At 46.3% G+C, this 27,154-nt stretch overlaps 1 protein-coding gene across 24 annotated transcripts; it reads left to right on the plus strand.

Annotated features, from left to right (window-relative positions):
- The first annotated feature begins 121 nt into the window (after nucleotides 1-121).
- Nucleotides 122-26,617, plus strand: Pgap2 (post-GPI attachment to proteins 2). Of its 24 annotated transcripts, XM_017588671.3 has the most exons (9): nucleotides 216-344; nucleotides 11,579-11,611; nucleotides 12,164-12,275; nucleotides 14,761-14,935; nucleotides 19,729-19,947; nucleotides 24,074-24,326; nucleotides 24,430-24,536; nucleotides 24,929-25,212; nucleotides 25,384-25,424. In XM_017588671.3, exons 4-8 carry the CDS (start codon nucleotides 14,771-14,773, stop codon nucleotides 25,202-25,204), a joined length of 1,020 nt encoding a protein of 339 aa, XP_017444160.1. In that variant the 5' UTR covers nucleotides 216-344; nucleotides 11,579-11,611; nucleotides 12,164-12,275; nucleotides 14,761-14,770; the 3' UTR covers nucleotides 25,205-25,212; nucleotides 25,384-25,424. The 24 variants fall into 24 exon arrangements, with proteins under 24 accessions (NP_446347.2, XP_038967207.1, XP_063121455.1 ...); NM_053895.2 differs by lacking the exon at nucleotides 19,729-19,947 and having other exon boundaries at nucleotides 122-344; nucleotides 11,579-11,945; nucleotides 24,430-24,524; nucleotides 25,104-25,212; nucleotides 25,384-26,617; XM_039111279.2 differs by lacking the exon at nucleotides 25,384-25,424 and having other exon boundaries at nucleotides 207-344; nucleotides 11,579-11,598; nucleotides 24,929-25,255.
- Nucleotides 26,618-27,154: the final 537 nt, after the last annotated feature.

Genomic DNA, 27,154 nt, shown 5'->3' on the forward strand with positions numbered 1-27,154 from the left:
TTATTCATTGGGTGACGAGCGTTTTGAAACCGAACGTGAAGGCGGTCTCTGATTAGGAGCGGAGAGGAAGAGGAGGGGCGTAAGGAATTGCGGGGAGAGGGGGAAGAAAAAAAAAAAGGAGGGACTATGGGGAGGGACGAGGAGTCCCACTCTCTCTGCGGCAACGGTTGGCTGAGAAAGGGTCATGACGTCACACAGGGCCCTCGAAGAGGGCAGGTGAGTGGCTAGAGTAGTGAGCACCAAACAGCAGTGACGTTGGGTTCAGACCCCGCCCCTTTCCTTGGAGCGCGGAGACTCGCTACGGAAGCTTCGGCCAATCAGAAGGAAGACCCAAGGATGATATGGTAATTGTTCTACCCTTCTCTAGCTCCTTTCTGCGGGCAATCATGGGAAGATTCCTTGGCCATCTAGCTAGCACTTGCGGAGCTGGAGAACCCTTCCCGGAGACCCATCAGTCCACAGAGCTTGTCTGCAGACAATCCTCTCCCCACTGCTCTTTCCAGTGCAAGCCAGCCCTCGTACACTTTTCCCTCTGAATCTCTAGGGTAGACCTGAGCCATGGACTTGCCCTACAGAGCTTGATCCCAATGAGCATTCTTGGCCCTTCAGCCTCAGCTGCACTTTCAGAACCTGTACTTGTTCTGGATTTCTTGCGCAAATCTCCCTCCTTCTCCTGGACACATTTGGTAACCTTAACAAGTCCGGGTGAAGTCAAGACCTTGTTACTTTGTATCTTATTTATTTTCTGTTCTGTGCTTCCTCCCTCCCCTGGTCTGGGTCAAAGCTTCATTTTCATCCTTTTGATGTTTTTCCTCCTAGGACCTAGCTAAGAGCAGAGGGGTGGACATGTTCTAGAAATCGGACCTCTCTAATTATTGAGGTCTCACAGATAGCAGGAGCTGTGCTCAAAAGAGAGGGTACACGCTACTTCTCCACCACCTCCTGGGGCATCAGTATAGAACTGAAACGAGATTTGTTAAGAATTTTAAAAGGGGGTTGGGAATTTAGCTCAGTGGTAGAGTGCTTGCCTAGCAAGCGCAAGGCCCTGGGTTCGATCCCCACCTCCGGAAAAAAAAAAAAAAAAGACATTGCTCAAGAATTTTAAATGATTCCTGCAAATAAAAACAACTTGAAAGGGCTGGAGAGATAGATGGACTCAGCGATTAAGAACATTGCTGCTCTTACAGAGGTCCTGAGAGTTCAATTCCCTGCAACCACACGGTGGCTCACAACCGACTATAATGGGATCTATATTTTTAAAAGAATCTTAAAAATGAAGTGGTGTCGGGGCTGGTGATGTAGCTCCGTTGATACAGCGCATGCCTGCCAGTTCAATCCCCAGCAACACATAACTGGACATAGAGGTGCACAGCTGCAGTCCCAGCATTTGGGAGGTGGAGGTAGGAGGATCAGAAGATGACAAGACAAGGTAAACACTTTCTGCCAAGCATGTTAATGAGAGTCCATTCCTGGCTTTGCATAGTGGAAGGAAAGAACTGACTCCAGAAAGTTGACCTCTGACATCCACACACACTCCATGGCACAAGCACACATACACAATAAATGCAATAAAATTTTTAAATAAACTGGTGTGAAGATAAAATAAGACAGTGAATGGAAAACATATTGTTGGAGTTCGGTATATACTTGAAAGAATAGTTAATGTATACATTGCATAACAGAAAAAGCTAGTTTGGGGCTGGAGAGATGGCTCAGCGGTTAAGAGCACTGACTGCTCTTCCTGAGGTCCTGAGTTCCGTTCCCAGCAACCACATGGCGGCTCACAACCATCTGTAGTGGGATCTGATGCCCTCTTCTGCTGTGTGTGAAGACAGCTACAGTTTACTCACAAACATAAAATAAATAAATCTTTAAAAATAAAAATTTAAAAAAAAAAGCTAGTTTGAACATCCATCTGCAGCCACCACCCCCAATCGCTCTGTCCAAAGTCCATGCTTTTCCATCATTCCTCCTCACCTTTACTCTGAATCAGAAAGTCATTAGCAGGTGGGGGATAATAGCCAAGGTCTGCAGCTCCAGCTCTCAGCTGAAGCAGAATGTGAAGCTGAAAGGCAGTCTGGAACACAGGAAACTGTCTTACAAACAAAATGAGCACAACGATCCTTAGGGGTTTCTCTTTGGATCTTTACAGTGATGTTCTTGCCACCATCCCAAACCTCTGATTTTTTTGGTCCTTCAGTCTTCAAACGCAACATTTAAACCTGCCCTAAATATGGTACCTTCGTATGGTACCCACTATACAGTATACCCTCAATAAGTGATAGATATCTTTTATTCTTTAAAAATGGGACTGAGCATTTTAAATGTTTTAAGGCATGGGTTTTGAAATGTGTCTTAAGTGAATCAGCAGGTGAGTATATTCAATTTAAAGTACTCATAGACGTACAGAAGCTGGGATTCTTAAATGGCGTGTACTTCTAGGAAGACTGGAGAAGATCTATTGAAAGAGAAATGCTTCAGTGAGGAGGACCATGATGACTTCGAAGTTCCTTATTAAGTATTATTCTGGTGAACATTGTAATCTATAGCTTTTCATCCCAGGGACCCCTCATTAGTAAAGCCATCAGTTTGGAGCCAGGGCTTCCTACTCCCCTGACCCCACCCACCCACAGTCTAATTGTTATAATACCCCTTAGAGTTACCATCTTTCTTCATCCACTATTTTTTTTCCTTTTTCTTTTTTTCGGAGCTGGGGACTGAACCCAGGGCCTTGCGCTTGCTAGGCAAGCGCTCTACCACTGAGCTAAATCCCCAACCTCATCCACTATTTTTTTAATTTATTAGATATTTGTTTATTTTTGGTTTTATGAAGGCAGGGTTTCTATAACAGCCCTGGCTGTCCTGGAACTCATTCTGTAGACCAGGCTGGCAGTTAACTCACAGAGATATGCCTGCCTCTGCCTCCTGAGTTCTGGGATTAAAGCTGTGCACCACCACTGTCCCGGCCATTCCTTCATCCACTGTAAAGACAAGCAATTGGGGGATGCTCACAAGATCTTTCCAACCCAAGCCTTGTCATAGGCATTAGGAGCCCAGAGATTTCCATAGCCCTGTATTGAGTGGCTCTGTCCTAGGAGCCTCTATCCTTTCTCACACATGACTTGAGACATTTCTATGCAGCTATGAAAGATTAGTGCTCAGAGAAAGGACTGATCTGTGGAAACAGTGGAACCATCAAGGTGCCATGGTTTTGGACTGATGGCTCCAGGTTTCCACATGGTGCAATGGAAAGCACAGCAGAGCTTGAGTCAGACCTGGGCTATCTCAGGGCTGCAAGTGTTCAGACTTGGACAAATTACTTGTGCTGTGTCACGGCTCCCTTATGTATGAGTGATAAGCTGTGGAGGTCAGAATAGGTAACAGAGCTTGCCAAATTCTGAGATCATGCTTGGCCCACAGTAAACATCAATAAGTGTTGATTCTCTCCTCCTCTACAACTTGATAAGGAAGGCTGAGGTTTGTAAGTAGCACACCATTGGATTTCAAGAAATTCCATGTGAATACCTTTGATGTTTGAATATGTATGTATTGTCAAGAATTTATTGACATAATCAGGACTTTACCTAGTGTTATGCTACGCTTTTTTTCTTTTTTCTTTTTTTTTTTTTATTCATTTATTTCATGTATGAGTACACTGTAGCTGTCTTCAGACACACCAGAAGAGGGCATCAGGTCTCATTACAGATGGTTGGGAGCCACCATGTGGTTGCTGGTTACACACACACATACACTCACACACTCACACATGTATGTATATCTCATGATGAAGACTCCCACTCTGTACCCATTGCCAGCCTAGAATTCACTATGCTGCTCTCATTTCTTATTCTCTTTCACACTATTATTGCTTTAGTGATTGCCATAGATATTATCAAAGAGTCATGCTGTTAAATAGGAAGAATGGAATTCATTAAGGTGAAAGTGCAAGGTAGGACTATTCCAGACCAGATGAATGGGGAAGCACAGGTAGCATCAGGAAAGCACTCATCATATCCAGGATTGCAACCCTGGATTTCATTCTAGAGGCAACAGGAAAGCCAAAGAGAGTTCTTTAGAACAGTGAAGATTCTATTATTGTTTGTCTGGGTGTATTTGTACCCAGGGTGTATTTGTTTATTATTTTTTTCAAGACAGGTAGCCCTACCTGTCCTGGAACTCACTCTGTAGATCAAGGTAGTCTTCAGCTCACAGATCCACCTGCCTCTGCCCCCAAATCCTGGGATTAAAAGTACACTTTAGGGGCTGGAGAGATGGCTCAGTGGTTAAGAGCACTGACTGCTCTTCCAGAGGTCCTGAGTTCAAATCCCACTCACAACCACCTATAATCAGGTCTGGTGCCCTCTTCTGGCCTGTAGTTGCATACATGCAGGCAGAAAGCTGTATGATGTATACATAATAAATAAATAAATGTTTTTTTTTTAAAAAAAGTACACTCTAGCATGCCTGCCTAACTTTTTTTTTTTTTTAGGAAGAGGGGGCTGAGATCAAAGGCATGTACCACCATGCCCAGCAAATCTATTGTTATATTTTTAGATCTTGTGTTTTATGAGTGTTTTAATATTTTTGTGTGATGATATGCATTAAACAGGCTTCTTACATGCTAGGGAAGGGTTCTATTATTAACTAAAATCCCAGCTTGAATCATTTTTTTCCAATCAGGTAAACTAGGTTTATAGTAGTGACTTTTTTTGTTTTGTTTTGTTTTGTTTTGTTTTTTGAGTAAGGACCTGTTGTATTCTAGGCTGGTCTTGAGTACACCGAAGCTGTTTTCAGACACAACAGAAGAGGGCATCAGATATCATTACAGATGGTTTTGAGCCACCATGTGGTTGCTGGGAATTAAACTCAGGACCTCTAGAAGAGCAGTCAGTGCTCTTTTTTTTTTTTTTTGTTAAGATTTATTTATTTATTGTATATAAGTACACTGTCGCTGTCTTCAGACACACCAGAAGAGGGCATCAGGTCTCATTACAGATGGTTGGGAGCCACCATGTGGTTGCTGGGAACTGAACTCAGGACCTCTGGAAGAGCAGTCAGTGCCCTTAACCTCTGAGCCATCTCTCCAGCCCCAAGTGTTTTACCAGAATGTATATCTGTGCATTACGTGGAAAACTGCCCACAGAGGCCAGAAGAGTATCAGATGCCCTGGAATTACAGGTGATCCTAAGATGCCATGTGGGTGCTAGGAATTGACTTAGGGTCATCTGGAGGTCAGCCAGTGCTTTACTCTCTGAGTTATCCCCTCAGCCCCAGAGTGTGGGCTTCAAAACCATCCACGAGGGGTGTCTTGATCCTGACAAAGATGTCTGGGAAAAACAAAACTCAGCAGCTTAGGAAGCTTTGTCCTTCAGTGAGGCGGGGCCACGGTTGGGCCTGGATGTCTAGCATTGCCTATGTCTCTGCCTTCATCTCTTCACCTTCCCCAACCTCGCTCTCTTCATCCCAATCACTAGCAATTGCTCTTAAAGGTATATCTTGCAATTCCTAAAGGGGTGCTAGATCTGTTTCAGTACTGTCTTTAAAACCTATCAAATAGTTCCTATGCTCTTACTCTATTCTTTCGCCTGCATTATGCTGAAAGATCAAGCAACCTATTAAGTGGGGGTTGCCTCCTTAAACTAGCTCCTGAACACTTGAGAGACTGAGGCAGGTGAGTTGCTGTGAGTTTGAGACCAGCCTAAGCTATATAGTAACTTCTAGGCCAGTCTGGGTCACAGATTGAAACTGTCTCAAAAAAAGTAAAAGAACTTCCAGAAGGGTGGAGTGGGGTGTCTAGACAAGGAATTCATTTGCTACTTTGTGGCCAAAGTCCTAAAAACTTGATAGAATGTTTCTAATGTTACACTTGTGGGAAGATAGGCAAGTGATTGATTATAGGACGTAGGGAAAAGGAAAAGTTTCCTGGAAGAGGAAGATAAAGCTAGGGTCTAAAATCTAATTGCTGATCTACAGGGTGACTAGATTACAAAAGCGGTTGAGCACCACACTAAGGAATTTATCCCTACTTATAAAAGCTATGGAGAGCTACTAAATATAGTTGATTAGCAGCAAAGAAGGAATATGGTCATGCATTAACAGGAGTCATGGTTGCTGCACACCTTTACTCCCAGCTCTGGGGAGCCAGAAATAAGCAAATTTCTATGAGTTGGGGCCAGCCTAGTCTACATAGTGAGTTCCAGGTCAGCCATTGCTAAAAGTTAGAACCTTCCAAGGCTAAGTAAGTAAGTAAATAGATAGATAGATGATAGATAGAGGCAACAGGAGGGGCACCAATTTAAAAGCAGTTACTCAATCACTGTCTTTGCAGAGGACCTGGGCTTTCTTCTCATCCCCCTTATGATGGTTCATAACTCCAGTTCCAGGGGATCCAACAGCAGCTTCTGCACAGACATGGTGTACATGCATATGCTCAGTCACACATTATGCACATAAAAATAATCCTAAAGAAAGAATGTGATATCAGGAGTGATGGTACATATCTATTTTCCCAGTGTTAAGAGGCTGACTCAAGAGGATTGCATGAGTTTTAGGTCAACTTGGGATACATAACAAGTCAAGCCCAGCCTGGGATACACAGTGAAATCCTGTCTTAAAAAAAGAAAAAGGAAAAATAATGTTTTTAATTCTCCTGGTATAATTGTTGTCTGGGAGGCTTACTGTGTCCGTCTGCTCACCTAGGTCTAGTCCTGGAAGCTTCTAGCCTCTGTACAATCTAATCTAGACCTAGAATGCTTTTGGCTTCTGATACTGCTGAGTAAGCTCACCCTTTCTGTTCTTTCTGAGCTCTGGCTGACTGGTTCAGCTCTGGTGCTCTGGCTCAAACTCCTCTCCAGCTGACTGAATCTTGCTTCTCGTCTTCCGACTGAATTGCTCTGCTTGGCTTCACATTAACTTTGGCAATGTATTCTAATCTCATGTTCTAATCTATTCTCTGGTTCCTTCTGTCTTTAGCTATGTTGAACTTGTTCTCTCTCTGCAACCTGTTTTTCTAAAACTGCCTGGTAAAATGCGCTTTCTCAGTACTGCTCCTTCAAGTAGCTTTCCTTTCCTCTCACTCTCATGAGAGTTGGTCCTATTCTATCAAATCATTCTCTGACTCTCACTTTGTCTGCCACTCAATTAGACATAACGTTCAAACATGGGTCTTTCCCTGTACAAATTAACTTTACCTTCATTGTTTGGGACTAAAGGTGTGTACTAAGAGTGTGTTTGTATTCCAGACAAAGTAGCCATACTGCTGGATTAAAATTGCTCTACAAAGAAAAGCAAAAAAATGAGCCAGTAGAGCTCAGTGGTTAAGAGCACTCACTGGGCATCTAATGGTTCTCAATTCAACTTCCAGCACCCACAGGCAGTTCACAACTGTCAAATGTCATCTTTGTGTATGTGTGTACTGTACATGCATGTGTATCTTTAAAATGTACATATAGCCTGTACATAAAATTTATATATATAGCTTTAAGATATACATTTATTCTTTAAAAATGAATAGAAAAATTTAAAAAGTCATTGAGGATGGCAGGGAGACAAGAAATCAGTGAAGAGCTCTTATAGGAAATCTTTTTTTATTATTTTATCTTGTAGACTGATGTTTTGCCTGTATGTATGTATGGGTACCATGTGCATGCTTTGTCCCCTAGGAGACGAGACAAGGGTGAAAAATTTCCTAGAACCATAATCACAGATGGCTATGAGTCACCACGTAGGTTCTAGAAATTGAACCCAGGTTTTCTAGAAGAGCAGACAGTGCTCTTAATTGCTGAGCCGTCCCTTCAGCCCCCTGGAGATGTTCTTGACACATCAGGCTATAGTTTCTCTTCTATCCCCCACTTTTACACTGCCCTCGTGCTGCTGGGTGTGGAAATATATTTGTGAACACTGAGTCTGTTTGAAGGGATGTGTTATGAGGGTGCACACAGGGAGATTGGGCGATAACTGTGGATAAACCGGGCATCAGTGATGCTATTCAAGGTACAGCCTGTTTAGGGTATTTCCAGATCTAAGCAAATCCACAGGAGAACAAGAGCTACCTGAAAATATCAACCCCAACTGCTACTTGGATAATGGACAAATGCCAATTTAGGAAGCACTGAATGCCTACTGGTTGAGGGGAGACTGGCGGTTTAATTGCTCATTCATTTTCTAATGCTTTTTTAAAAATTTAACATTTACTTATTGATCTGTGTGTGTTGGGGGGGTGTGCACATGCATGTAACCACCTCATGTGTGGAGGTAAGAAAACAATTTATGGGAGTAGGTTATCTCTATCTCTCTCTACCACAAAGGATGAGGTGGTCATATTTGACAGCAAGTACCTTGTCATCTTGCCACACATATCCCCCCCCCCTTCTCCTTTTTTCCCTTGTGAGGCACAACAATCAAGGCTGGGTTTAAATTTGCCATGTAACCAAAGATGACCTTGAATTCCTGGTCCTCCTGCCTCTGCCTCTCTATACCACTGACATCACAGGCGGGCGGCACCTCACCCATTAACTCACCTTATCTGTATGGGAGATTTCACCAGATGTACCCATCCAGTTATTAAGAGGATCAAATGGAGGAATATAAGTCTCTGGCATGTTGTAAGAACACACTCTTCCTGCTGCTTCTTTTTTTTTTTAAATATTTTATTTATTTATTATATATTATGATTACACTGTCGCTATCTTCAGACACACCAGAAGAGGGCATCAGACTCATTTCAGATGGTTGTGAGCCACCATGTGGTTGCTGGGATTTGAACTCAGGATCTTGGGAAGAGCAGTTGGTGCTCTTAACCACTGAGCCATCTCTCCAGCTCCCCCTGCTGCTTCTTATATAAACCAAATGGACAGAAATATGCTCAAAGGGGATCATCCACCACTGAGTCCAGAGAAGTCTTAGGATGAGTTCCAACCCTAGCTTTTATGTCTGGTTGTGCCAGCCTTCACATATTGAGTACCTTCCACTCACCTGCCAGTGTCTTACTTCAGTTCTCAAAGTGCCCTGTGATATCCCTTAATCCATTTTTCAGACAAAGGAACAGACTCAAAACTAAGAGATGAATGGTCCACACTGTAGAGATCCCAAGAGAATCAAATGCAAGATCAGAGATCCTCAAGCCAGACATTGGTAGAAGTTTAGAGACTAAAGGACCCAACTGCAGGGACCAGCATTTAGGGCCACAGGAACAGTAAGGAGTCCACATAGGGAGCAAGAGCAAGGATGGGATGGGGCTAGGAGACAAAAAACCCCAAGACAGGAAGCACAAACCTAGGTACTGAGACTGGGTAGACATGGTCATTTTAGTAAAATTTTACCAGTTTATTTGCTCTGGAAACCTTCAGAGGATGGTAAAGAGTTCAGTCAAGAAATGTAGCGTCTGGGGCTGTGAAGGCTCATCTGGTAAAAACTGACTATGAAAGCCTGATAACCTGAGTATTAGCCCTGGAAGAAACAGAACCATGGGAGTAATAGCAAACCAACTTCTGAGAGGTTTGCTCTAGCCTCCACATACAGGCCATGGCATGTGCAGGACACACACACACACACACACACACACACACACACACACACACACACAATAACATTTTTAAAAAACGTATCTGTAGTGAGCTTGGTGGTGGCACACCTGTAGTCCATGTACACTTGCTTTGAGATCAAGGTCATTCTGGACTACATAGCGAGTTCAAAGACTGCCTGAAAGCCTTTTTAAAAAAAAATAATGAAGAAAGGAAGAAAGGGATTGGTAAGATGACTCAGTGGGCTAAAGGTACATGCTGGTAAGCTTAACAGTATGAGTTTGATGTCAAGGACCCATGCAGTGAAGGAAGGGAGCTGACTCTCTAAGAATGTCCTGTCATCTCCACAGATGGGCCCTGCCCTCAATACAATATCAAAAAATCACAAATTGGGCAGGTTGTGGAGCATGCCTTTACTCAGGAGGAGGGAAGGCAGAGCTCTGTGAGTTCCAGGCCAGTTCTGTCCTTTAGAACAAGTTCCAGGACAGATGGAAAGAAAGAAAAAGAACAATAGCTTTTTACAGCAATCCACCTTTTCTCTAGACTTGGAGCCCAGAGAGTGGGTCTGAGATGTATCTCTCTCGATCCCCCATCATGGCTCAGCCCGTACCTGTCACAGAGAACCTGGGATGAGCAAAGCAACACGGCTAAATCTAGGGGAAAGAGCTCTTGCAAGTTAATCAGCACGTTTGAAGCTGTTTCCCATTCTCCAGTGTGGCAATTATAGCTACCCTGTGGGGTTGACTCTATATAGTGATTATTGGAATGACTTCAGACACATGAGTAAGTACTGTGCCTTCTCTAGAGAGTTTTCTACTTGGTAAAGTGGGGGATATTATTCAATTCTTTTTGGTGAGAGATTTAACTTAGTTGGGAGAGTATTTGCCCAGCAGGCACCAAGCTTTGATTCCCAGTCATCCAGAAACCATGGATTAGTGATACACACTTGTAGTCCTACACTCAGAAGTAGAGGTAGAAGAGTCAGAAGTTCAAAGCCATCCTTGGCTACATAGCAGGTTCGAGGCCAGTGTGGGCTACATGAGATTTTTGCCTACTCTTTTGAGGGGGATACTATATTTTACTTTGCAGTGTGGGAATTCTGGCGGAGATGAGAGGACAACTTGTGGGAGTGAGTTCTCTCTTTCCACTCTATTTCTAAGGATTGAACTAAGGTTATAGGCCTTGGTAGCAAGTACCATTAGTCGCTGAGGACTATCTCATCCACCCAGATGCCTCACTGAACAAGCCATCTCACCCACAGGAGACGTGGTTAAAAAAAAAAAGATCTATTTTATTTTTATGAGGATTAAATAAGTTAAATGCAAAGTAGCATTTGTAGCAAATGTGCCTAGGATATACAGATTATCAGAACGTGTGATTATTGTGAGAATTTAAGTAGGATTTAAGCAGAGATAACTTTCTGGTTCAGAAGTCCTACATCTGTTCGAGTTGGTCCTGGCAATCCCCAAGATGTCTATAGGAGAAATTGTTGGTCCCCTTACCTCCTTCCTATTTTGGGTCAGATAGTCTTTTCCAAGACTATCAGTCTAGGTCAGGTCAAAGAACACTGGGACCTGCGTGTGTGTGTGTGTGTGTGTGTGTGTGTGTGTGTGTGTGTGTGTGTGTGTGTGTGTGTGTGTGTGTGTGTGTGTGTAGAGCCCTTAAACTGGGTCTGGCAGTGTGTGTCTGGCAGAACGCCCCTGGTCTTCCCGCCACCCCACCACGCCAGCGATGTCGGACAGGATAGAGCGCCCTCTTCTGATAAAAGGTGGGAACAACTTTGACTCAGTGTTTCTGAGATGGGTTTTAGAGGCTCTATCTGCAATGTGATTTTTGGTTTATTTTATTTTATTTTCCGCTCCTTTTGGTGGATGCGGTAGCTGGTCATAGGGAAAAAGTTTGAGGGAAAATAGCCAAGGCTGGGGCAAAATTGGCTTAATGTTTCGGAAGTGCAAAACTGGATAATTTGATTAGAATGAAGGTAGAGGACTGGAGAATTGGGTCAGGTAATGAAATAATTTGGGTATCACTGAATTAATTTTATGTTCTTTCAACAGGTGATGGCATGCAGCCAGAGGTAAAATGACAAGGTGACTTATTCGACATGTCAAAATCTTGTTTCCAGAGCTCTCTGACTGCTCTCACGTACTCAAAAATAGTGGGGACAGAGCCGACCTGGGGAGGCTTGGCTTCAAGAGACGCTAGATTATAAAGAAAGCCAGGAGTCCCGGTCGCCAAAATGGGGAGGAGCCAGTGAAGAAACGGGCCCAGTTTCCTCTTTAAGACCCACCCCAGAGCGCTGGCCCCGCCTCACGCCGTTGCTGCTGCGACCCGCCCCCTTCCACTCGCCCCCGGGCTGGGCTGGGGCTCCCGGTTCCGCGCCCCTGGCTACGGGGGTACGGCCCCCTAGCCACCACTACTTGGGTAAGTAAGGAGGGAATGGCCAGTTCGGGCCACAGGGCAACGCCACTCTGGAAGCCCCGCCACGAGGTCTGGCCTCCGTAGGCCTGTAGTCTAGATGTCTGCCCGCCTTGTGCCTACACTCGGAACCCCGGGAACTGCAGGCATCCAGATGTTGAACCGACGTCTCAGTGACAGGGTTAGGTGTGCCGGGTTTAAAGACTGCCCAATTTATTCCGCAGGGCCTTCTGCTCAAGATCCCTCCAGGCACTGCGGATGGAGGCGTGGGGGAGCCTTGGAACCTCAGACTAGTTTTGAATCCCTGCCCTGCCAGTCACTAGCTTGTGGCTTTGAGTAAGTGTTTTTTTTTTTTTTTTTTTTAACTACCCTGGGACTCAGTTTCCTTTTCTGTGAAATGGGAAACCAGAGGATGGCACCTGCTCCTAAAATAAACAGAACTAAAAGAGATATTGTATATCAAGTACTGAGCTCAGAATATAGATTCTGACAGGAGTGTGGTAGTGAGATTTTTAGGGACTTTGGATATAAAGTGGTGATACTTCTACAGAAGCAGTTTTCAGAGTCCTGTAATCTCAGCAACAGGGAGGCAGAGACAGAAGGATTGGGAGTTTCCAGCAAGCCTGGGCTACACAATACGATCCTTTCTCAGGAAGTGTGTGCACACACAAAATAAAATGAAGTCAACTAAGTAGTGCCAGTAAAGAGAGTAAGGCTGTCTAGGAGCAGAACTTAAGGTAGTGAGCTCCTAAAACTGAGATCTAAAGTAGTGACCATGGTAGAGGGGCTTTAGAAGTAATATAGGGGTTGGGGATTTAGCTCAGTGGTAGAGCGCTTACCTAGGAAGCGCAAGGCCCTGGGTTCGGTCCCCAGTTCCGAAAAATAGAACCAAAAAAAAAAAAAAAAAAAAAAAAGAAGTAATATAAAGATTTCCTCTTGTACAATTCGAAACAGGCCCAGGATGGTTAGGTGACTTGTCCAAGGTCATACACTGAAAAGGGAAGCCAGGCATAGTACCAAGAAGTGGAACCAACCATCTTTTCTGTTTGTTTCTGACACTGTCCTGAACCACTCCCTCTACCCTACTTGGCGATCTGGTCTTCAGTCAGAGGAGCCCAGTGGCTCCCAGGGGATTTGGAGCAGCTGGCTTCGGGGAGGAGTATTAGGAGGAGGACTGGGTTAAATCTACCTCAAATAGAGTCTGGGTGTGGGCTGGATGGGGAAAGTGCTCTTGTCCAGGGCCCTATCCAGAGAATGGGTGGGATCTGGGAGGGTCATCAGTGCCACTTCCAACTCTTAGAGAGGTGCTTGACCAAATATTTATTGCCCCAAAGGGGAGGAAGAACTTGAGAACTTGGGTCAGACTGCTTGATCTGGTCTGGCAGAGAGGGAGGTGGAAAGGCTGAGGAAAATGTGGAGGTGTGTCACCTGTTTCTGGAATGCTAGGAGGCAGGGCCTGAGATCAGAGTTCTAGTTAAGGGTGGGGCCAGAGAGACTCACAGCTTGAGACCAGAAGGGCCGGTTTTTATGTATATGCATAGCTGTAGTTTGGCACCAAGACTAAATTCTGAGAATGACTGTTTCCCAGGTTCAGCTTTGAGGAAGAGACTCTGCCTCTTGGTTTCTCCATCTTTATAATGGGAACAGGCAGATTGGTTCATGGGTACAGATATGTTGTATTTGTTTTCTTTTCTCTTTTGCTCACTCCAGTGCTAACCTGACCTTCCTGTGTAGAGTTTTTGGTCCAGAGAGAAAGGGTCAAGAAAATTAGAATTGAAATATATGACTCTTTGTGGACCCTATATTTCCTTACTTCTGAGCCTGGGTAGAATCCTGCTTTATCTTTCCTTCTATACACCTATACACCAGAGGGGTTTGGCTAGTGTTATTAGTGTATACTTAGCTGTTATACTGCCTGACTTTAGAATCTCTCTGTCTGTCTCTCTCTCCCTCTCTCTGGTTTCTTGAGACAGGTGTGTGTGTGTGTGTGTGTGTGTGTGTGTGTGTGTGTGTCCCTGGCTGTCCTAGTAATCACTCTGTAGACCAGGCTGGCCTCAAACTCACAGAAATCCACCTGCCACTGCCTCTCAAGTGCTGGGATTAAAGGCATTCCACCACCCAGCAGACTCTTGTCTGAGGGAAAAATCAGTTTCAAGAGCCTTCAAGAGGCACTGGGTATTGGGAAGCTACCAGAAGCTGATCAAGCAGCTCTGACCTGCATACAGCAAGCCTAGGCTATCACCAGGCCTGATTCTGCAAAACCTTTCACCCTTAAAGCACGTGAGGTTTCAGGCAGGGACAATCATGGGATGGAGGTTCTGTCAGCTTCCATGGAGTCCCTACTGCACTGGATTGCTGTGCCTGCAATCCCAGAGTCTAGGGCAGGCCTGAAGGTGCAGCAGGGCCCTGCACTGGTGAGTGAAACAGTGAGAACTAAGAGGCTTGGGGGTGGGCAAGTAGGCACAGGCCAGTCTATCCACCAGTTGGTTTAAGTTTGGTTCTTGAATCCGTGGAAGACTAGATAAACCAACTTCTGCCGTCCAGGGCCAACCTAGACTGTCAGAAAGCTGAAGAGAAGACCTTTCAATCTGTTTCAAGCTTTATCTTAGTGTAGATAGAATTCGTTGTTTTCCTTCAGAGACTGAAGTTGAGTGTTGCCTTGGGATTCTGAGTCTTCCTCATCTGGGACAGGAGCTGCCAAAGTTTAGGAGACCCCTCAGGCTTCGTCCCCTACATTTTGGATTGAGCATGGGTGCTAGCATTTCCACTGTGCCCTCAGCCCTGCTGCCTGGGTCGCTGACAACACACTTTCCATCCTTAGGTCTGACAAGATGTACCAGGTCCCATTGACACTGGACCGGGATGGGACCCTAGTCCGGCTCCGCTTCACTATGGTGGCCCTGATCACGGTCTGCTGTCCACTTGTCGCCTTCTTCTTCTGCATCCTGTGGTCCCTGCTCTTCCACTTCAAGGAGACAACATCTACACACTGTGGGGTAGGGCTTGGAGGGTACTGGTAGCTCATAGTAACAGAATTAGCCAGTTCTCCTGCAGGCTCCATCAAATATGCTGGGTTACTGGGTGGTAGTGGGTTGTTTGTAAATTGAGGTCTCATGAATTAGGCTCCTTTTACTTTCTATGAAAGCTGTAGGAACTGGGGTCACTAAAGTTGGGCAGCCCCCAAACCCAGAACCTTGGTAGGTATAATCCCAGCACTTGGAAGTTAGAGGCAGGTGGATCTCTGAGGTCAACTTGATCTTCATAGTGAATTCCAGACAAGCCAGGGTTATATAGAAAGGCCCTGCCTTAAAAGCAAACAAAGAACTAAAAACCCAGAATCCAATTACTGCTCCATAAAATAACAGATTCAGGAGCTCCAGGACTTCCTGGAGGAGGAGGGGGAGGGAGAGGATGGGACTGGGATAGAGGACATTGTAGGTTTCACAGTGTGTCATTTTGGGCTTATGCCTGTGTCTGTGGGAATGCAATTTTGTGCATGTATGTGATTGTGAGGGACATGCCTATATTTAATGGCCTCAAGAACGGTTGTATGTGTGAGAGAAGCTCTGTGTGGGGACCTAGTTATGTGCATGAATATGTGTTCTAGGGTGGATCCCATGCCCTCTGAAGACACTTGAGCTATGCAAAGAGATTTGAGAGTTTTTCCAGAAAATGTGAGAATAAACAGGGTAATGCATGTATTGGTGTCTGTTATGCTCCTTCACTAATAGCGCTATCTGAGACCCAGAAAGTAAGCATCAGTTTCTATGTCTACAGAGAGGGTGATGGTGCCTGCCCTGCTCCTTTCTAAGACTAGGGTAGAGCTCCAGGTAGAGACAACATGGGAAGCTGGGTTGGGGAGTAGAAAGGGTCTAAAACAGGATGAGGAAGGGGATGAGAAAGAGTTAGAGATCGTAAGGTGAGGAGGTGGGTCAGGAGATAGAGGCAGGTGAGGGAGAGTCTGCACCTGGAGGTTTGCTAGCCTTAGAGGGAGCTCTGAAGGCCCAGCAGCTACCTTTCTATGATCCTCACCTGTGAAAGACCATCTGCCCCATAGGAGGTCTAGGTCTAGCAGAGGACTCTGTCCGGGAGTTTGGGGTGATGGTCCACTTCTTTTGTTCAATATGACTTGAAAGTTTCCTTTCTAATTTGTAGACATGATTTTTTTTTTTTTCGGAGCTGGGGACCGAACCCAGGGCCTTGCGCTTGCTAGGCAAGCGCTCTACCACTGAGCTAAATCCCCAACCTGTAGACATGATTTTTGATGAGAGATAACGGAGGGGATAGAGAACCCAGAGGTGGTGGCTCCTGCATGTGATCCCAGCAGTGGGGAAACTGAAGCAGAAGGACTCACTTGAAATAGAGGTCAACCTGGGCTAAAGAATGAAACCCTACCTCACCCCTTTCCTCCAATAAATAAGCAAAAATGAGTGGAAGGAACAGGACTGGGAGAAAGGAGAGTAGCTAGGTAAGCGGTTCTTAACCATGAGGGAGAGTCACATATCCTGCACATTAGATATTTACATCATGATTTGCAAAGTAGCAAAATTACAGTTATGAAGTAGCAACAAAATAACTTTATGTTTGGAGGTCACCATGACTTTAGGAATTGTATTAAAGGGTTGCAGCTTCAGGAAGGTTAAGAACCACCGAGCTAGGTGATCTAAGATCATTTCCTGCCTTAGTGCTAACTTAAGATAATGCATCATGTGTTCCCATTACCTAACTCCTGTCCATCCTGAAATTCCCTTCTAAGGTGTTTCCTCCTCTGGAACACCTTGCATGGCCTCTCTGAGTCAAACTTAACTCCTTCTCATAAGTGCCTGCTGTTCTTGGTGTTACTGCCTACCTTTCTCTCATACCATATCTGTATCTGTCTTCCTCACCATACTGGCGTCTCCATGAGAACAAACACTGTACTGAGTCAAAAAGTATTTGTTGAGTAAATACATATGACTTCCCAGTCTAGTGCCTTGGGAAAGGCAGATTAGTCCAAACAGAAATATAAAGCGTTTACAGCTTATAGGTTAAACAGTACATTGTTTGCTCTGCCTTTCTGGCTGGCCCTGAGGGCTAGCGGGACTAATGACCTCAGTCTACCTGACATCCACTACCTACGCATGGTACACTAACTAGTTGGGAACTTAAGCATAGTGGCCCTTGGGAATATTTCACCCCCACTTCCTGGGACTCTTCTGTTGGATACAATTGAAGCTTTTATTTGTGCTTTGAGTTTCCTACTCAGAATATCCAAGGGAGGGCCAGCCCTGGGCATAAAGTAAGTAGCCCAGCCTAACACACCTGTCAGTAATGGCAGCCCTCTACTTACTCACCCCAAGTAACAGGGCGCTTCGTCCTTCAAGTAACCTGTTTTAAGGAGGTTTAGTAACTAACAATGAACTCTTTTTTTTTTTAAAGATTTATTTATTTATATATATAAGTACACTGTAGCTGTCCTCAGACACACCAGAAGAAGGCATCAGATCCCATTATAGATGGTTGTGAACCACCATGTGGTTGTTGGGAACAGAACTCAGGACCTCTGAAAGAGCAGTCAGTGCTCTTAACCACTGAGCCATCTCTCCAGCCCTGAACACACTCTTTAAAAAAAAAACAAAAACAAAAAACCAAACAAACAAGAAGCATAGATTTGGCCGGTGGTAGGTTGGGGTGTTTGAAACAGGGTCTCACTATATAGCTCTGGCTGGCTTACAATTTATGTAGAACAGGGTGGCCTCAAACTCACAGAGATCCACCTGCCTCAGCCTCCCAAGTGCTGGGATTAATGACATAACACTACCTTGTCCAGCCAACATAGATTTTCTTTCCAGTCCTGGCCCTAGTCTTACCTCTGCTGTGACAAGCATAGACTATGCTCTCCTCCTGGTTTTACGTCAGTCCTGCATAGATGAGTCCATCCAAGGAGTGTAGCTCTAATTTTTGCAGGCAACCTTCCAGGATAGGATCTATAGGCTCCTGACAACCCTAACTACGTCCTTGGACTGGATCCAGTTGTTAACTGTGTTGTCTTTGTTGGACCCAGATCTGGATAATTGGACTAAAGCTGGCCTGGGCAATACAGGCACAAGCAATGCTACTTATTCCTATTGCTGTCAGACTGCTGTTGATGCAGCCCAAGCTACCGTTAGCTGTTTCTGTGTGGATACAGGGTGAGCACTGCTAGCTCGTGCTCAGTCCTGTCAGGATTCTATTTACTCGTTGTGTTTGTGTGCTTGCAAGCATGGCACTCATGCCTGCCTCTGCCGTGGCACATGCGTGTCCGTCAGAGGGCAGCTTTTCTCCTTCTGCCTTTACATGGGTTCTGAGGGTCTAATTCAGACCATTAGGATGCAAAACAAGAGCTTCTCCCCTTCAGCCATCTCACCAGTCTTTTGATTCTCTTAACACAGGTTACTCAGCTCTCTTAGTGGATCTAAAAACATAACCCAGTTGCATTCCAATAAAAAATGAGCCAGATCCCCCCTTTTTTTTCTTTCTCTTCTTCTCTTTCTAGAAACCTACTTGTCTCCTCTGGATGCAGTATTTAGAAAGGTCTCCGCCTCCGTGCCTGGCAAAGGAGCTTAGTGGGCTGACCTTAGTCACTATCACTTCTTACACAGTGTTCTGGGATTTATGAGGTGGCCTTGTTGATTTTGAGAAGGCTGTGTGCCTGGGCAGGCATGGAGAACTTGGCCTTGTGGGCGGAGGGCAGGCCCTGAGGACCTGGGGGTGGGACCCTCTGGTCCGGAGCAGTTTCAGTCTGAGTGGAGTCCTCAGTCCCATCCCAGGATTCTGCAGCACCCAGTGTAAGTGTTTCTTGATCACCCTCCCAACCCCACCCCATTCCTGATGAAGAGCTAGTTTGGCGGACTGGGTTCCACTCCCTCTTTAATGGGAGGAAGTATGGAGTCCAAGGAAAGATTCAGTCCTAGGCCTTTTACTCCAAAGCCAGATCTCTGCCTCAGCGTGTCCCTAAAGAGAGCCCTGGGATAGTCACGGTGACCAGGGCCATAGGGACCATGGGGGGTGACTTCTCTGCCAGGAGGGAAGGAATGGGAAAGGCCGGCTTCCTAGTGTGTATTTAACCTGGATGGAGGCTTTTGGGGTTTGACTCAGTGCACTGAGCTGAAGCTGAAGGGAGAAGGTTCTCAAGACCCCCCCCCCCATTCCTCTGTTTTGGATTGGGATCAGAGGGGAAAGGGATGAACATTTTAGGCTCTACAGAATCCGAGTGCTGCTGCCCTGTGGCTTGGTTCGTTTAGAGCCTGGGGGTGGAATGGCTGGTAACTTGTGGTTCTGCTGCAATGGTTCCTAGGACATTCTCATTGTTCCTAGTTGAACATGGGTGAGAAGGAGGAATGTGATCAGACAGGGTCAGTGGGAGGTCTCAGCTACTCTGAGCCAAAGGTCTCTAATTTAGAACCGTAAGCTGCTAGATAACAAGGGGCTTCAGTCCAGGCACTTGGTCCTGGTACAGTTCTGAGCCTTTGTCCCTTCTCCTGTGTGATGGGAATAATAACTTCCACTTCTGAACCTTCTCCTCAGTTGCCATGAGGATGGAGATTGTGAAGTGAAGCCATCACAGTTCCAGTGTTCAGGCCCCCGGGATCCTCTGCCCTTTAAAAGGTGGAACTATAGTATCAGTATGCCATGGTTCCTGCGAGCTGCCCCTGCCTGTCTCTGCCACTTCTGTCCCATCTCTCTTCATCTTCTTCCTCCTCTGCCCTTCCTTCCATTTATGTTCTGGCTTTTTCTTGTGCCAGCTCTAGAAAAGGCTCTATTTCCCCAGGCCCAGGTATCCTACCAGGCCCCAAGTTGTGCCCCTTGCCTTGCTTGGACCACTCACAGGATGTTCTCTGCGGCCTTGGACCCCGATGGGACCGTGTTCCGGCTCCGCTTCACGGCCTTTGTCTGGTGGGTCATCACTTTCCCCCTGTTCGGCTTCTTCTTCTGCATCATCTGGTCTCTGGTGTTCCACTTTGAGTACACGGTGGCCACTGACTGTGGGGTGAGTCCCAGCATCCCAGCACCGGGGCAGGGGCAGGTTATAAGGTAGTGGCAAGGGAAGGATCAGCAAGTAGGCGAGAGGTGGAGGGTCAGTGGAAGGAAAGTGACAAAGGGCTGGGGGTGAGGCAGGTCAGGATGAGAGGCAGGGACTCTAGGTGGTCTCTACTACCTCCAATGTGGAAGAGGATTGCAGAAAATACAGAGGAATTGGGGCAGAGTGTGGTGAGAGTGAGAGGGTCAGGGGAAGGGGAGGATCTGCGGCTGGGCAGGATAGGTGAGGAGGAGGAGGAAGAAGGTGCTTAAAAAAACTAGATTAGAGGAATCGGGAGACGATGGATATGAGAGGCCAGGGGCCAGGATGAGTAACAAGTAGTTTTATCTCAGATTAGGGGATCCCTACTCGGATTTCTGTTCTGCAGTCTTCAAGGTCAGTTTCTTCACTGGCAGTCCTAGGCCCCACAGCCTGGGTCCACTCAGGCTAGCTAGAAACCAGGTTGGACTTCCTGCTTTCTAGATCTCTATTCGGTCTTTTCCTAGGGCTCAGGAGTGCAAATTGTGTGTCAGAAAGTATGGAGATGAATATTCAGCTGCTCTTAGCATCCAGTTCACACAAGAGATGATCTCTGGGTACAGTTACAGTATAGTGAGTTGGATTTATTTGTGTGTCTGTGTATGTGCACATAAGGACAGCTACCACGGGAAGCCAAAAGACATCAGATCCCCTGGAACTAGAGTAACAGGTAGTTACTCTAGATGGGTGCTAGGAACCCTAACTGTGTCTTTTGGAAGAGCAGCAAGTGTTCCTATCTCCTGACCCTGAATCGGGATTCTTATTGTGATAAAAGGGAATGCAGGGACACAGGGCTCAGAGGAGACATTTAACCTAGCTTAGATACCGAAGACACCTTTCCTAGGGGAGGGAGCTTGCTGCTGGACTGTGAGGAGGTGAGAGAGGATCATTGTGAATGCCAGGCTAACAACTGTGGAAAGATTTCGGGCAGTAAGAGATGCAGTCAGGTTTGTGCTTTAAAGTTCATTCTAGCTTCTGGCTGGAAAGAGGATAGGGATCAAGAGTACAGAGAGTAAGCCTAGTGGTGGTGGCTCACACCTTTAAGCCCAGCACTTGGGAGGGAGAGGCAGCTAGATCTTTGTGAGTTCAAGGCCAGCCAGGTCTACAGAGTGAGTTTTAGGATAGCTAGGACTACACAGAGAAACCTGCCTTGAAAAATCAAAAAAAAAAAAAGGGGGGGGGGAGCTTAGAGAGATGGCTCAGTGGTTAAGAGCACTGACTGAGGTCCTGAGTTCATTTTCCCACAACCACATGGTGGCTCACAGCCATCTGTAATGGGATCTGATGCCCTCTTCTGGTGTGTCTGAAGACAGCAACAGTATACTCACCAACTTTAATAAATAACTAAATGTAAAAAAGAAATCAGGATTTAGTGGAAATCCTAGTACAGCTCATGCTGCTGGAGACCAGTGCTAAGACAGAGACTGTGAGGACACATGAGAGAGTGGAGCCCAGAGGAGGAGTAAAAGGATCATCAGGAGCTGGAGTTTTCGGCAGGTTGGTAAGAGGTGGAGGACAAGAAGGTAGATAAACCTTCCATAGTTAGTATGTGCATGTGTTGGGGGAGGAGGGCTTTTTGCCTGCAGCCAGAAGATTTATTCTTTAATGGAATAAACTGATAGTTTGTGTATGTGTGTGTGTGTGTGTGTGTGTGTGTGTGTGTGTGTGTGTGTGCGTGTACCAGAGGATATCTTTAGGATGTCATATCTCAGGAGCCATCCACTTTGTTTTGTAAGACAGTCTCACTTGGCTAGACCGGCTGGCCAGTGGGCCCCAAGGATCTCCCTACTTTTGCCTCCCCAGCACTGGGATTATAAGTACACGCCACTCTGCCTTGCTTTTTGCTTTTCTTTTTAACCTAAGACCTACGGCTCAAACTCAGGTTCTAACGCTTGCGTAGCAAACATTTTACTGAGCTATCTTTCCAGTCCCTGGTTAGGGGATTTCTTGAAATTTTCCCTCTATGAGTTTCTGATCTACTTCCCTATTAGAATGGGGAATCTTTGCCCATCAGTGCTTTTAGCTCTGGTTTTACAGAGATGTTTGAAGTGAACTGTGTATATCTGGTAACTGATAGTCTCTGAGATTGTTGTTGGCACAGTTAGTGAATTAGGGAAATTTAATTGTTGGAGAAGGAAGTGGAAATATTTACCTGATGATATGTGTATGTTTGTATCCGATGGATGAGGCAGTCCCTACTTTTAAACTCTTGCCTCATCTTTATTCTGAAAGCAGTGTGTGAAGACAGCCTGACGTCGCTAGCCTCACTTCCTCTCAGTGAGTAGCCTTCAGATACTGGTCCTGTTCCCTGCTAAGTACCTGAGCTTGGGAAGTTGTCTTCAGAATGAATATTCTAGAAAGGCCCATTTAAGCACTCAGGGCATCAGAGAGGCTGTCAAGGCAGGAAAAGAGGTTCCACTCATTATTTAGTGTGTTGTCTTTCCCTCTAAGTGGTTTTCTCAGACTCAGTAGTCCTGTGGCTCACAGCCTTTTCTCATGCTTTTCAAGGAAGCCATCACTCTAACACCCACCGTGTGCCTGACACTGTAGATGGTCTATCACCCTGCAAAGCCAGGCACATGCTCTTAATATCAGCACTCTCAGGTGAATTTGTGTGAGTTCAAGGCCAACTTGGTCTACATAACAAGTACCAAGCCAGCTGAGGCTTCATAGTGAGACTCTTATAAAGAAAATTAAATAAATCCCATATGAGAGAGGTGACATAACCATATTGCCAATGAGGACACTGGGGCTCAGAGAGGTGAAGGGCCTTACTCCAGATCACCTAGTTGGTAAAGGCAGAGGTGGAGTGCAGATCCAACTTTTAGAGCAGCTTCCCTGAAAACTCCGCACTTGGCTTCCTCTGGCAGTGCTCTGGTGACTGCGAAGTCCGGCCTACCCCATTTCCTGAGAGCTCCCTCCAGCATTGTCCACCATCCCAGCAGTCCAGAGACTCATTCAGCATCATCAGAAGAAAGGGATGGAGTTTCCAAAACTATTTCTGAAGACCTAAAGACTGGACATTTCAGACTTAGAGCAGAGTTGCTGGGCTGCTGGGCTATACAATGCCCTGGCTGTTGTTGAGAGTCTAAGAGTGACTGTAGACAGTGCGGGCAGTGGGTCGGCAGCTTCCTGTATTGGAATCTTTTACAAAAGCAACGCTCACCTTCCAGACCCGCATGCCACACAGGTTCACAGTGAATGTTCAGTCATGCAGGAGACCCTCGTCCTATCCCTGGGTTTCTTTTGAGACAGGTTTCTTGGTAGCCCTGGCAGGCCTGGAGCTTACAGAGATCTGCCTGCTTCATCTCTGCTGAGATTAAAAGCACGCACCACCACACCTAGCAGGGCTGTTTTCTTAGAATATATCAGGAGATTCCTTTCTTTCTTTCTTTTTTGTTTTTGTTTTGTTTTGGAGACAGGGTTCTTCTGTGTAGCCCTGTCAGTACTGGAACTCACTCTGTAGACCGACTGAGCTGGCCTTGAACTCAGAGGTCTGCTTGCTTCTGCTTCCTGAGTGCTGGGATTAACGGTGTGCAACACCACTGTCCAAATAGATCCCACTTCCTTGAACACAATCACATGGCTAGGGATTACCTGTAATGGCTCCCTCTGGATCTCAAAGCATCCTCTACACATTGGTGCATCTGCCTAGGGGAATGAGTGGAGCCGGAAGCAGTGAGAGGAACAGCGCAGCAGGACTTTCCAAAGAAAGTCAGGAAGGTCTGTGACTCATCCTGATCTTTAGGACTCAAACCTGGAATCCTGGGATGCCCACAGAGCCTTCTTTATTCAGGCACTGTCCCAGCTATCGGCAGGAGAACCTGCCCAAACTTGTAGGTTCCAGTTTCAAAATGGAGACAGTCACCTTGCCCTCGTTTAAAATTCCAGACAGACTAGGGAGTAAACATGTCAGTCCTAGGTCCTAAAAGTGGAAGGCTTGGTAGGGCACCAGAAGGAGAACTTGGAAGAGAAGGGAGTGGCTTTGAAAGATGGGGAGAAGGCTCTCCTGGTGGGCAGCAAAGGGGATGCCTAGACTCCTGCGTTAACTCTCTAGGTGCCCAATTACCTGCCATCAGTGAGCTCTGCCATTGGTGGGGAGGTTCCCCAGCGCTACGTGTGGCGTTTCTGCATTGGCCTGCACTCGGCACCCCGCTTCTTGACAGCCTTCGCCTATTGGAACCACTACCTCAGCTGTGCATCCCCGTGCCCGGGTTACCGCCTTCTCTGCCGCCTCAACTTCAGTCTCAATGTGGTGGAGAACCTGGCACTGCTCGTGCTCACCTATGTCTCCTCCTCCGAGGACTTCAGTGGGTGCCTGGACAAGGGAGGGGTGAAGGGATCGGGAAGCGGGGGTAGCCCTCCACCCTGCCTAAGGGTGAGGGTGGTGTCCATCCTCCTCTCTCCCTCCAGCCATCCATGAAAATGCTTTCATTGTGTTTATCGCGGCCTCCCTCAGTTACATGCTCCTCACCTGCATTCTCTGGCGGCTGACCAAGAAGCACACAGTAAGTCAGGAGGTACGGTCTTCCCCTACTGGGCACTAGGAGGCCCTGAAGAAAAGGACATCTGTCCTCAGGATGTGGGTATTAACGGGTGACAAAGAACTTTCTAATAGGAACCCAGAGAAGGATATGGGGCTCTGGGCTGAGGTTTGGAGAGTGGAAAATGGTTGATTCAGCCATTTGAATAGTATCTGGAGAATACATAGAGACTGGAATTGGGGCCGAAATCAAGGGTAGTAGCCATGCCCAGTGGGTTAGAAACACTATGTCAGTGGACTGGTTTGTAATAACCCAGCCATGTATGTGACCTTTCTTTGCCCCACGGAACCTGAAAGTGTAGGGTTGGTGGGTGAACTTCAAGTTGGAAAGGCAAAGAATAGCACTGTTTCTTGGTTTCGTTGTTCCAGCACCCAAATGCTCATCATTTTTGCTGCCCCTGCTGTACTCGCCCTTCCGTGACTATCTTGGCGACTGGTGGGGGTGGGGGTGGGGAGTCCCAACCTTTAGGAACCGAGTCTAAGAAGGAAGCCCACCAAAATATACCCAGCAAGCTGCAGAGTGATCAGATAGCCTGTCCTCTAGGATCGCAAGTCCTACAGCTGGAAACAACGGCTCTTCATCATCAACTTCATCTCCTTCTTCTCGGCGCTGGCTGTTTACTTCCGGCACAACATGTATTGTGAGGCTGGAGGTGAGGCCAGGCTAGGATCTGTAAATAAGTGACTTCAGAGCAACTGTGTGGTTTCAATAGTGGGCAGTGGTCTTGGGCGCTGTTTGTCACTGGCTGGTAATGTGAATGATTTAAGAAGCCATTAGAGGGTAAAACAGGAGGTTCATCGTGTCCCTTGTGTCCTCATAACAGTGTACACCATCTTTGCCATCCTGGAGTACACTGTGGTCCTAACCAACATGGCGTTCCACATGACAGCCTGGTGGGACTTCGGGAACAAAGAGCTGCTAATAACCTCTCAGCCTGAGGAAAAGAGATTCTAAACCCCGTCTCTGATCCTGGAAAACAAGAAACCACTCTGGCCTTCCCTATCTCAGTGTCCTCTCTGGGCCCTTCTCCGTCTGGGGACTGGGAGAGAAGAGCAGGAAGGGTAGGACAAGGCTGACCCCAGCACTGCTGACTTCTCCCCACCTCTCATCTCTCATGGGGATCTTCAAGAAGCATCACTACTCACTGAAAGGTCCTAAAAAGCTGAGCTGGCAGGAAAGCCCTACCACTTGGTGCTAAGAAAAAAAAAAAAAAAAAAAAAGAGAGAGAGAGAAAGAACAAAAAAAGAAGAGTCCTGAGGTTCATGACTGTCTAGTTTTTGACCTTTATATAGACACGTTTCACTAAGGTTAGGGTCCAGAGCAATGGCTGTGACCGTCCGGTCTGGTCATTGATCTGACTGATGTGTCTAGCGATCTACCGTGTACACCCACTGTGTGTACACCCAGGTGGTAGTTCTATAACTTGCCCAGGTGTTCTAGAGGTGTAACCTCTTCCCCATCAGCCTCACTGTGTTCCCGTGTATGCCTGGGGGAAGTATGTTGTGTGATTTCTAAGGGCTTTGGTCTCTGAGGTCATCCAATGGAAGTGTTGTGTTGTACTTGACAGGTAACTTGTCCCAGAAGCAGCATCAAGTGTAGGATATATTTTCCTTTCCCATCTAAAACCTCTGGCTTCTTGGAATATGTCTGTCATCCCAACACATTGGAGGCTGAGATGGGTGGACTGCTTCAGGATCCACGCCACCCTGGGCTACATGTGAGACCTTGTCTCAAAAATGAAATAAGATGCAAGGCACGGTGGCACATGCCTTTAATCCCAACACAGCAGAGACAGGCAAATATCTGTTGAGTTCAAGGCCAGCCAGGGCTATACAGTAAGACCCTGTTTTAGAAGAAAAAAAAAAAATCAAAGAACCCTAAAATCGCAGGCTTCTGAGACCTTTCCCTCCTTGGATGGGGGGAGGGGTCAGAGGTAGATTTCCCTACTCCAGAATGGGTTCCTTGGCTTTCCTTTATCCTCGTGACTGTCCCACATCCCCATCTTTCATTTGTATATTTTATTTCAAAGGACAATAAATTTTTTTCTTTTGCCAACAGTCTGGGGTAGGGATGTCACTCCCGGGGCTCATTTCTGCGTGGAACCGGAGGTGAAGACTGGGTTCCAGAATGGAGGGATTAGTCTACAGCCGCTCATTATTTCATCTGGTCTCTCCCTTACCCCTACTACCCAGCGTTTCCTAAGCCAGGCTTCAGCCTCCAATTTGGTGAACACAAGTGGCTCAGTGGTCTCTGAAATGATAGCCTGGGCGCTGGACAAGTTGAGTCTTCAGTTGAAGCAGAGACCTGGTTATGACTGTAACCCTTCTCAGTAAGGGCCTCTCCCCTTGGAACCACTTCAGGGGCAACTCAGATGTCTGACTGAGTGCACCAGCCTTCAGGCTGGTTTCAAAACCTCCCCTTTGGAGCCCTAGACCAGGAAGCCTTCTCCTCACACTTTGCATCCTAGTCCTTGGTGGCATCTGTGGCTGGGTCCCAGAGCTTTGTTAGGGAAATTGAGGGGTGGTGGTAAAGAACCACAATGGAGCCTACTGTCTTCTGTCCCCTCTTAGAGGAAACAAAAGGTTCCCAGTCTC

This window comes from Rattus norvegicus, chromosome 1 (assembly GCF_036323735.1).
Source record: "Rattus norvegicus strain BN/NHsdMcwi chromosome 1, GRCr8, whole genome shotgun sequence".
Taxonomy (NCBI): Eukaryota; Metazoa; Chordata; class Mammalia; order Rodentia; family Muridae; genus Rattus; species Rattus norvegicus.

Excerpts from the sequence above, each read along its gene's own strand:
- Pgap2 (XM_039111279.2), top strand. The coding sequence starts at position 14,771 with ATGTACCAGGTCCCATTGACACTGGACCGGGATGGGACCCTAGTCCGG. Across the intron at positions 14,936-19,728 it reads CAACATCTACACACTGTGGG|GCCCAGGTATCCTACCAGGC; the intron begins GTAGGGCTTGGA and ends CTATTTCCCCAG. Across the intron at positions 19,948-24,073 it reads CGGTGGCCACTGACTGTGGG|GTGCCCAATTACCTGCCATC; the intron begins GTGAGTCCCAGC and ends TTAACTCTCTAG.